Genomic DNA, 11,947 nt, shown 5'->3' with positions numbered 1-11,947 from the left:
CCAGGGATATACGCCTAATCCTCGCCATGTTAAAACGCTGTTCCTCCTCAAAAATATTTAGACATGGGGGATTCTCAACAGGAGGGGGAGAAAGAGGAGGCAGGTTTGTAGCCTTAAGCAAGGGGATCAGGGAGAAAAGAAGTGGTAGTGCATGCTTTTGACTGTGTGTGTCTATTCTGTGTGTGTATGTGTGTATGTGTATGTGTGTGTGTGTCTATTCTGTGCATGTGTGTTATGTGTGTGTGTGTGTGTGTGTGTGTGTGTGTGTGTGTGTGTGTGTGTGTGTGTCTGTCTGTCTGTCTGTCTGTCTGTTCTGTGCATGTGTGTTTGTGCATGTGTGTGTGTGTGTGCCTGTGTGTATGCCTGTGTATGTGTCTGCGTATGTGTGCACATTCGTTGCATATCTTTTTGTGCACATGTGGATGCGCCTTTAGGTAAGTACAACAGCACTGCCTCAGTAAAGGCTGCACAGAGGTGATCTATTGTAAGATTATGTGTAGGTAACCTAACCGCATTAAGAGAACCTCGCTACTTTTGTCACCTCAGCCATTTGTGGTTAAATGTTGCAGGGCTATTAGTAGTCTGCTTGTCCATAGACAGACACAGGCATGAGTGGAGGTCTGCAGCCTTACTGCTCGCTCCCCTCTGTGCCGATGTGACTGACGGGCTGATGTGACTGCTCTTCACATCTGTCTTCCTTTCTTCCCTTTCCTGTAGATATGCACATGATGTCTACCGCCATTACCTCCTCTTTACCCTGCTTTGTAGCAAGCGCTTCAATAGGGCCTGTAGCGCTACCAGTCTTCAACACTGAACCACATCTATAAGTTTCTCTCTGTCTTTCTCTTTCTGTCACTTTCTCTCTTTTTTTTTCTCTTCTGTCTTGTCTGTCACTCAAAGGCTAGCCATAATCTATTCAGAAACATTATCAGACGTGGACCCCTGTGTTTATAGAGCTCAGTCCGAAGTGGAAAAACTGAAAGAACAATGGATTCCTCCCCCAGTCAAACCAATCTTGTTATAGCCATAAAAAACGACTAGATGGGGAAAATGTAATAAAGAGGAATATAGGGGAGAGGTAAAGGGGCAGGAAATTCTAGTGCTTGAGCAGCATATTTAAGGTTTATTATTGAGGGAGTGAAGAGAAAGGTCTTTAAAGGACGTTTCTGAGGCAGCCCTCTCTTCCCTCCCTTGTCTTTAAACAAGTGCAGTGTCAAAGACAAAAGCGATTGTGTCGACCTTCTTTCACAGTTGAGATGTTATTGTTGATTACTGTAATTCAAGTTTAACTCAAAATTGCAGCGGGTAGGTGGCGGAGTGCTTGACTGTGGCTGTGGAGGGAAAAGAGGTGGGAGGAGAGGGATGAGGGGGGTGAATTCTTTTCAGACATAAAAAAAAATAAAAAATAAAAAAATAAGAACAATAAAGAGAATCATTTCTGTCTGGGGCTAAAGGGCTGGCGGAAATTATAAAAGAAACAAAGAGGTATAACCAGCCACATCCTGTTCCCTTAGAGCTGTTTCTCACACACACACACACACACACACACACACACACACACAGGCAGGAGCACACCAACACCCACACAAACAGACACCCACACACAATAATATATGACACCTAGCTCCACATGGGTTGAATGCATGCTTTCTCACACGTCTCGTGTCTAATTAAAACTTCTCTTAGCCCCCAACACTGATCTCGCAGCCCATTACAAATGAAAAAAACGATTTTACGCTGCTAATGAAGCTAACACCAAAGTACAAAACAAGGACGTTGACCCCGGTGTTTTCTCCTGGTTGTGATAGAGCTGCAGGCCTGTGTTTACTGCCCCCTCTCCTCTCATGAGTTTCACCTGTAGCGTTTAGTGTGCGGTGTGACTGTAAGTGATACTGTGCTTGACTTCCTCTAAGGAGCTGCCGGCGTGGTTACGTGTGTGTGTGTGTGTCTGTGTGTCTGTGTGTCTGTGTGTCTGTGTGTGTGTGTCTGTGTGGGTGTGTGTGTGTGTGTGTGTGTGTGTGTGTGTGTGTGTGTGTGTGTGTGTGTGTGTGTGTGTGTGTGGGTGTGTGTGTCTGTGTGTGAGTGTGTGTGTGTGTGTGTGTGTGTGGGTGTGTGTGTGTGTGTGTGTGTGTGCATCCTGAGCGCGTGCAGAGCTGTGAGGGTGTACCTGTGACTCTGCCAGTCTGTCCCTGCCCCCCTGCACCCAGCTGCCTGCAGCGAGAGGAGAGAGAGCCCTCAAGGTCAACCTTAAGACATGCTTAGGGAGGCGGGAGGGAACTGGCAATATGCCTGACTGACGCACATACACACACACACACACACACACACACACACCTTCCCTGCGCGAGACATCCCGCCTCAACCTGCTGGCTGACTAGGGGATTTCAGATTTTGGGTTGTGATCACCCTCTATCTCCATGCCCAGACAGAACAACAGAGAGCCTCAAGGGCCCTCAGGCTTTCTTTCTGTAGACGCATATGTGCAGTATGTGTGGATGGATTATTTCATATTTCATTGTTGTTATTGGATCTCATAATTCAGAATATTACTTTCAAATATACATACAGTTTATGTCTTGTACAGAAATACACTGTATATTTTAATATATTATATTACATTAAATAAATACATTCTATTTTATTATATAATTGTTGTCTGATTAATTATAGTATATTGTGCAGTATTTAGCAAACTCCACAATGTTGCTCCTCAAAACTGGAATGTTTTCTTCCATCATATGTAAATTTCAGCTAGGTTTCACAAGTGCCACGAGCTGAATCTCACAAATTCAAAGTACTTGAGAAAGAGAATAAAAAGAAATAAAACTTCCTGCATTAAAATTCAGAAGATAATTACTTCCGTAACATAACCCCCTCCCATCCTGTTGAGATGTGTTTAGGTTTAATAGTCTCAGTAAAGAAAATAGGTTTTATCTCCTTCTCGTTTTCATTAATTCCTAATTGGGGTGGGGGGTTGTCTGTTATTATTTCTTAGATTAAAATAAACATAGCCCATTCCATGTTCAAACCCATCTCTCTACATGGGGATGATAAGGACTCCGAATAAATAAACAATTTCTTCTGTACTGTAGAAATTAAGTTGCTCAGAGCCTTCGAGCTAAGCCACTCTCCCTTCTTTTTTTCCTCATGACTTAAAAGCACATTTTACTCCGCAAATGAAGTTCACATTTTTTTGACCTGCTTTATATGTATATCTTTAATTAGTGTCTTGTTTAGCTTAAACCAACTGATTATCACATAGTCGTGACCTAATTAACGGGCAGACTGCTTAGCTGAAGTGCTGCACCCCGAGGAATGGGAAAGTTACCTTTAAAACTTCTCTAATCGTTGGCAACAGCCTCTCTTAATCCCACTAAACATACACTCTATCTTGCCAGCGTTAAGTTCCTCTGCGAGGGTGGGTTCACTGTCTCCTTTTCAGTAAAGGAGATGTTTTAATCACTTGTAATGTGCACTGTCCATGCTGCTGCTCCTTAGGGATATCTCCCAGTCAGTGAACCACTTGTACTGTTCTCTGTTCCGCTCGCTATGTACTGTGTGTATTGTTTTGTGTCCAAGGGTTACAAATTTATAGGGGGACATCATTGGCGCACACTGTCTCCATACTTGTGTCTCTGTGTGGTTATAAGGGTCTATATAATTGTGTGTGTGTGTGTGTGTGTGTGTGTGTGTGTACGTCTGTGTGTATGTGCCTAAGCCTCTTGTCTGCAGTGAAAACACAGAGGAGAAAGCTGGGGCCGCCGGGCCAGTCTGATTGAGGGTGTTTGATGGGTATTTGAACAGAGGCGTTAAGTATCTGAGTTATGCCTGGAATGTGCAGCTCGGATTTGTAGTGGCTTTTTTGGTCTTTTTGCCTGCTTTGAAATGGCAGATTTGATCAGCTCCCCCCCTCACCACATCACTTAAGGCGCGCACGCGCACACACACACACACACAAACACCCACACACACCCCCACACACATACACACAGCCCCAAGACCGTCTAGTCATCTCCAGCCTTACAACCTTCCCCCCTCCCATGGGCGAGGCATTGTGTAAGTGGTCTGTCATTGGGTGAACTATGGCATTAAGTAGCTCACATCCGGGTCAGTGGCCCCACACTGAGAGGAGAGAGGGGCCTCTCATGAAGACTGCAGGTGAGTAGGCCCACAGCAGAGAGGCACCCAGGCGCAAGGAGCCTACTGCAGGCTAAAGAGGAGGCCCAGAGACAGGAGGCTCCCTCTGCCCTAAATGGGCCTTTAGTGCTGGGAGATTAGCAACGCATACTATGCATTTTATTGAAATGATGAAAATAAGAAAGGACAGGATATTGTTGTGTTGTTAGAGTCAATGGGAATTGATACAGTGGCAAGTCTAAGGCTAGTCCAAACATCTGATTTGTTTTTTGTTTTCTTTTGCTGTAGATGTTCTTTGTGATGCGCATTGTGACACTGTGTTGGTGGTAAAGATCTGAAGAGCTTAAATATTCTACCTGAAGATGGAGAGGAAGGGTGGGGGCTGTCGTCCTGCACGCTCCCGGTCTGGGAGTGTCCTCCTCCGGCTCCGCTCTCCTCGGTCACGTTGGAGGAGCCTGGGGTGGTCGACCTGCTGATGGACTGGGACTCGGGGTCGCTGGCTGAGCCGCGGCGCTCGTCCAGGTTGGTGTTGCTGTGCTGGAGGCTCTCCTCGACGTTGCGGCGCTCCTTGTGCACTCTGGAGTGGACCACCATCTGATGGTAGGTCCTGAAGACCCGGCCGCAGTCAGGGCACTCGGAGGGCTTCTCCTTCAGGCTGCCCAGGCCAAAGTCAAGGCCTTGGCCCAGACCCAGGCCGCCATGGTGGGACATGAACTCTCGGTGTCCATCAAAACCTCCTCCCTCTTCCTTCAGGGGCATCATGCTTCCAGCCACGCTGGTCTTGATCCCGTGCATGACCTCGGCATGCTGCTTCTGCTTGAGGCTGTCGGCAGAGCTTATAGGGGGGTACTCGTGCTTCTCTTTGTTGAAGTTCATCATGCCCGCCGCGTTGGCCATCTCCTCGTCCTGGCCATGGTGGCCGTGGTGCTGGTCCTTGGGCATGAAGGAGCGGTCCATGGCCATGCCTCGGGCCATGATCTGCCAGGCCTGGTAGCTGTTGAGGGGGTCCATCTCGGCCACCTTGGCCGCGGCCTGCAGGCGCTCCATGCAGCTGGACTTGAGCGGCGGCACCAGGTTGAGGCAGCCCAGGAGCGAGCGCTTCTCGTTCTCCCCCAGGGCGTGGCTCATGCCGGCCACAGGGCCCAGCAGCTTGCCCAGCATCTCCTTCTCCTTCATGGCGATGCCGGCCTTGGCCAGCATCTGATGCTGCTCGGCCAGCCCCTGCTTGTCTGGGGAGAGGAAGCCGCCCTGCAGACAGGAGATGTAGCGCGAGTAGAGGTTGGCATGGGCCTCTTGGGCCAGGCTGCTCATGGTGTTGACAGAGGACATATCCTGGTCAGACGCCCCTACCGGTGGCTTGTTCTTGATGGCCAGCTTGTTGAGGTGGACCTTCATGTGGTTCTTGAGGAACCAGGGCTCCTTGAAGCGGCGGCCGCAGATCTGGCAGCAGTGCTCGAACGAGTCCTTGTGCTTGCGCATGTGGCCCTTGAGGAACCAGGCCTGGCTGAAGACCTGGCCGCACACCTCGCAGCGGAACTCGTTGGCGGGCTTCTCGCTCCCTCCGTTGCCGTCGCCCTGGCCCGCGGCCGACTCGGCGGTGATGTGGGCCTTCTCCACGTGCGAGATGAGGTCCTCCTCCTGCGAGGCGGCGAACTCGCACAGTGTGCACTTGTAGGGCTTGTGCAGGATGCGGATGTGGCGGTCCAGCTCCTCGCGCTTCTTGAACTTGCCCTTGCAGAAGGTGCAGCGGAAGCCCGTGGGCGGGTTGAGGCCCTGGTCCTCCGCTGGGTTGGCGCCGGCCGGCTTCGGGGAGGAGGAGAGCTGATTGGAGCTGTCCGGTGTGCCCCCGAGACTGGTGGGGGTGAGGAGGCCGCAGGCAGAGCCGGGCTGCTGCTGGTTGTGGGTCTGCGGGCCCAGGTGGGGCTGGTGGGGGAGGGTCTGGGAGGGCTGCATGTGGCTGCTCCTCATCTGCTTGTCCCTCAGGATGGCTCGCTCCTCCAGCTCGTGGAGCAGACGGTTCTCCTCGCGGACGCGTCCGCGGCCCTTGCCCAGGTTCCCCAGCTTGTGGGTGCGCAGGTGGATCTTCAGGTTGCCTTTCTGGGCGGCCCGGTGGTCGCAGTATGGACACTTGAAGGGCTTCTCCCCAGTGTGGGTGCGCATGTGCAGGGACAATATGCTGTTGAAGCGGAAGCGCTTCCCACAGAGCGGGCACGGGTACTTGCGATTCTTCCGGGCGTCGTCTTCAATGTCGTTCATCTTGGACATGATGCCCAGGTTCTGACCATTGAGAAACTGCTGCAGGTCCACGCGCCCGTTCAGAGCACCTAGTGCCCCGGTCTCCATGTCTCGGTTCAGTTGATTGGCGAGCAGAGCCATCTGACTGCTGATTGGCTGGCTGGCCAGGGCGGCGTGGGTCTTCTCGTCCAGTGGGGTGGCAGCTTTCTCTTCGGGGATCTGCTGACGGCTCGGCAGGTCAGGGAAGGCATGGCCCAGCTGAGCGGTTAGCTGGTGGAGCTTCTGGCTGATGGGGTAGCGGCCATTGAGCACGGCACTGCTGAGATGGGTGTCAGCATCCGAGATCGCTGAGGACACACCAAGGCACAAACTAGAATCCTCCATCCTATGAGACAAGAAGGAGACACAATAACAGGTACTTAGTAATAATGTCCATCCTCTCCATAGCATTAACTGAAAATAATGAAAACCGAAATATACACATAATATAGGACTATTAGTCTTTTGGTTATATGAGGGTGAAGGGGCAAATTTTATCACAGAAAACAAATGTCTTGAAAGGATCAAACTGTATTTTCATTTCATTTGGTTTTAAAAGAGAAAAAAGTGTGATTACAAAATAATAATAAGAAGTTTAATTTATTAAATAGCTATCCATATGTGATGAGAACACACAGTTAGAGGGAGAATGACAGAGCAGCAGCGACGAGAGTGAAGAAAAAAGAGGTACTTTGTCTTTGTTTGATTTATGAAGTACTACATGTACTCTCACACTTGGGGGGGGGGGGGGGGGGGAGTTGTAACTCTCAGAACTTTCTCTCGAACTGTAACATAATTTTGGTTGCAATAATTACCCAGTAAACATGGCAAGCGCAACATAATTAAGCTACTTGGGCCCATCCTATCAGAATTCCTCCAATTACACGCCTTAATGAAACGGAGCAATGCCATTGTCATGAAGCCGGCGCAATACTACAATTATGATATTAACAATAGCACTTAAAACCAAGGGGTTACTCCAGTAAACACAAGCTCTTATCTCTCCACTGCGACACTTGTCTTGGCGTAATTTTCCATTAAGAGCTGCATTACGTTTGATGCGAATCACTTTGCTCTTGCCTCCTTTTTTTTCTCTCTCCCCTCTCTCTCGTATGGCTTCCGACACAGAGAAAACAACAGTTGGTGTTATTGAAAGGGTTCCCAATGTATCAGAGGCTTTCCAGTCATTTAAAATGACTACAGAATGGCCCAGTGCACCACCAAGCTGAAATGAATACCCAAGCAGACCCTGTTGTCATCTGGCACGGAGCTTGTTATTTAAGATGCCGTACGCTGCCTTAAGGAAGGATAATTGTGTGCTGTGTCCCCTCGCGACCAACAGGGTCAAGCTTCAGAAACAATAAAGTGAGTTTTGCTTTGGTCAACAAAATATCGTATAATATCTCATTAAGCTGATTAGTATGCTGCCTAGTAACAGTGGCAGTCCGCTATAACACATGATTATAATCAGAAAAATCCGTTCAGACACAAGCCACTAAGCACTAGCATTAGGTAGGCTCGTTTGAAGGGAAGAGTGACCAAGACTCAATGGTTAAGACTACTTCTCTCTCAGGGAAACAACTCTCTCTCTCTCTCTGTCTCTCTCTCTCTCACACACACAGACACACACACATACACACACACACACATACATACACACACACACACTCTCTCTTTCTCTTTCACACACACACACTTTCTCTCTCTCTCTTTTTCTCTCTCTCACACACACTTTTTCTCTCTCTCTACATGGACACAAATGACTGAACTATGAATAACAGCTGACCAATCCACTAATTAAGCCACAGGCCCTTAAAAAGAAATAGGATATAATTTCATTAAAAACATAGATCATGATCAGAACACCCATAATAACAGAAATGACAGCACATCTGGTGTGTAAAATCAATTAAATGCTTTTGTATTGACCAAATAAAGCCAGCCCGCCCCAACCTACAGACCACTGCACTAAACAAATGACAAACTCCGATTCAGACCAAGCACACACACACACACACACACAACAAATCACCATACAGACACACCAACACAGACTCACAGAGAAAAAGAGACAGAGGAATAGAAAGAAAGACAGAGCAATAGAGAGAGAGAAAAAGACAGAGAAATAGAGAGAGAGAGAGTGGTAGGCAGTGGGAGCGGAGCGCATATTTGCTGACACGCTCTCTTTAAGGACTTTAATAAGGCTTGCCTGTTCTTTAGCTATTTGCTCTTCCTACGCTGTGCTGCATGTGGACTCTTATCTCCCCGACATGAATAAAAACACAGTGGCCACTTCCAGTGGCTGCTGCACACATTGTGGGTAGCTATTGAATGCTGTCGCTTTTTTTTGTCCTCAAACTTCAGCGCACACATTTACAACAAAAAAAAGGCGAACAAAAAAACAACTCTGCTGGGATTTAACAGTGCCCCTGATGGTGGATTACTGATGTAGTGACTTCTTATAGGGAGGCACATGTGAGTATGTGAGCTTTTGAATCTGTAGGGAACCAATTTAGATCTGCGTCAAAACCTGAACGTGTGATCAAAAAGAGAGGAAAAAAGAGCTGTGCCACAGAGACCGAAATGATTTAATTTAGGGTGCACTTTACATGGGACGGGCTTCAATGTGCATCTAAAAGCAATTCAGTCAGAGTCGCAGTCATTTCAAGAATGAGATCTGGTGGGTATCACTTGAGAAACAAGTGCTATTTATTTGTTTATTTCAGTTGCAAAGAAAAAAAAAAGAAGTTTGGTGGTACCCAGAATGCTTTGCAGCCTCTGCATGTATCCAAGGGAGGCTTTTTGAAAGTGCCTGGCGTGTGCACGGCTTCTCGCAAAAGAAATCTATGATTTAAGCAAGGACTGATGAGCTGTTGCTCATTTGGAGAGAGATAGCAGCTTGCCCTTTTTCTTCAATTTGATTTCCTGCTTTATCTTTACCATATAACAAAGGCAGATAGACAAAGGAACAATATGAAATGAACTGACGAATCCAGTTTGTTTTTGAACGTAGCCTCGCTGACGAGTGTATGCAAATGAAGTGCATTAATATGCTTCCCTTGCTCCCAAGTCATTTCATTTTTTTCTGATTAAAAAGGACATTTCATATGGTTAAAGATGAGACACACACACCCTCAGACGCAGACAAACTGTGAAACAGACACATACATGCACACACAGACACACACACACAGACACACACAAACACAGACACACACACACACACACACACACACACACACACACACACACACACACACACACACACACACACACACACACAAATCCACACCATGCATGGTCTAAGTAAAAATGCACAATGACAGTAGTAATATTCTCCTCGCGCCATCACTCTATGGAAGCAATAATTATCTTTTAAAAAACATATTTTACTCGGTTTAATCAGGAAAACCCTGTGCCAAGTCTTATCTTTAAAGAAACAAAAAAGTATAATCTAAATACTTTTTGCACTTAAAATGCAGCCCTGCTGTCATGGTTGGAGCAGCATCAGATAAGGACCCAAAACTAATATGGAAATGAAAGAAATCAATGTGTGTTCTCACCAGCGAACTTCAGACATGTTTAAATTTTCACTAATTATAATGAATTAGCCACATTTGTAATAGACAGAATATATTAAAATGGCTCAATGTACAGTAGGTTCTCTGTGAGACTTGTAAAAATGCAATCCTTTGGTGTGCAATATTTCTGTCTGCTTCACTGTTTTACTCATTTCATTTATTTCTGGACAGTTCTATGTAGACTATGAGGTGCTATGGTCATGTTTCCCTCAAATCCCCTCTGTGCTTTTAAGTGCTGTTTCAGTTATGACCTTCTCATCCTGAAGATTAGCTTTTTAAGCCATTGCTGTGAATGCCTGTTGTTGTATCACAAGTCAAAGCAGCCAACCATTTCTGCTGAGCTACGCACCACTGAGCTCTCTGATGAGAAGCATCACATGTTTAAAACCACTTACCTTGAGAGCTAGCTTAGCAACAGCTCACCACACGAATCTCTTCCACTGGCATAGCCTGAGCTGCACCTCCTAGGGCTATCACTGACAAAGCATGGTCACTGAGGCCTACTAGCCCACGTGCTAACTAAGGTAGAACTGGACCTTCCCACTGTACAAAGAGCGAGCACGGCGAGGAGTCGTGTTTGGCGGTGGCCCGGCGCTACCTGTCAGACATAGTGTAACAGCAGCATGCTCCAATTAATGCTTCAGCTGTGATCGAGCGTCTTTAAAAGCCACTGAGACTTCCTCTAGCGCATTCTCACAGACAAGTGGTACTCTACTTTACAGTTTGTGGTTAATATTCACTCTTTCAAGCAACGTAGCAGCAACCTGATTTCCTGACTTTTTTTTCTTCTTTTTTTTCTCGTTACTTTTTTTGCAAATTGCTTTGCAACTCTCAGCTCAATTAGAAGGTATCAACATCACAAGTGAAGTGTATATTTCCGTTCTGCTGTTTATCTGCACTTATCTAACATGTCTCACAGTCGTGTGAGAGTGACACTCCCATGACTATAAGTCAAACTAAGCATTAAATATGTAAAAAAATGGTGTCACTTAAGACTGATGAGAGTAAAATCATTTTCATGTACTGCACACCAAGGACAATTTCTGGAGTGCCGTGAAAGTCTCCTTCCTAAATTCAGGTGAGTCTGTGCTCCTTCTCAAGTGGCCCTGCCCCTGATGTATATGGCTGCAAATCAAAGGGCTGAGAGCAACTACGGCTCCATAAAACACAATTGCAAGCACCATGCAGCCTTGAACTGACCCGGGGAGAGGAAGAAAAACCAAAAAAGAAACAAGTATGGCATGCCTCACATAAAGCATAGGAAATGGTCCAGACAAGTTCCTTTTGTTTGGGTGGTCGAAGGGTCGGTGTACTATTTGGAAGCTGTACAAGTGTTTGGGTACTTGGGGTTTTGTTGTTGCTTTTGTTGCTGCTGTGGCAAGATACATTTAGCTACACTTAAACTGGGTTCATTTTGGATGAAAATGGGTTTGGGATTTAATCACAGAAAACATCACCTTCATTTCTAAACACCTATGCAATCAGTTGGCAAGTTTGAGGAGCCTTTCCTGAAAACACATCTGTCTGCATCAATACAGAGGAACGTAATGGACTGAAGGCCCATTAGTTACATGTACCTTTGTTATTTTAGGTATTTATCGACCAGAATCCATTGACTAATTACTATGCAATACCTCATTAATTTACCATGAGCGAGGTCATTGTCATTAATAAATCAATCATTATTTACTAACTGGGCAAAATTCAATCATACCACCAACCAAACCATTAATGGCTCTGATGTAGGGACAAAGCTATGAAGGCTGGGAATGTTTGCCATATGTTACATATTTAATGGCTGGAAATATTCATGCATGCAATACATTTATGGAAAAAAGCACATGGCCTGAGATTAGAGATAGCTAAATCATAAGCAGACCCTGGTTTCTGAAAGCATTTCAAACATATCGGCTGTCCCAGGCTGATCTCTCTTTACTCTTGTTTAGTCTAATGCA

General features: G+C 46.5%; 1 protein-coding gene across 1 annotated transcript in view; it reads right to left on the bottom strand.

Moving 5' to 3' along the window:
- The window catches only part of znf536 (zinc finger protein 536), an 81,416-nt gene extending 70,657 nt beyond the window's left edge, over nucleotides 1-10,759 (bottom strand). Inside the window, exons 1-2 of the mRNA XM_076287732.1 lie at nucleotides 10,388-10,759; nucleotides 4,494-6,757 (exon numbers count right to left, since the gene is read on the bottom strand). Coding sequence (XP_076143847.1) covers nucleotides 4,494-6,756 — 2,263 coding nt within the window. The 5' untranslated portion in view covers nucleotide 6,757; nucleotides 10,388-10,759. The remainder of the gene's footprint in view (nucleotides 1-4,493; nucleotides 6,758-10,387) is intronic.
- Between the last annotated feature and the right edge of the window lie 1,188 nt (nucleotides 10,760-11,947).

This window comes from Alosa pseudoharengus, unplaced genomic scaffold, assembly GCF_046254945.1.
Source record: "Alosa pseudoharengus isolate Yale_2024_CS ecotype anadromous, Long Island Sound unplaced genomic scaffold, YU_APseudo_1.1 YU_APseudo_1.1_scf_16, whole genome shotgun sequence".
NCBI lineage: Eukaryota > Metazoa > Chordata > Actinopteri > Clupeiformes > Clupeidae > Alosa > Alosa pseudoharengus.
Note: the sequence above shows the minus strand (reverse complement) of the source record. Positions and strands in the feature narration are given on the sequence as shown.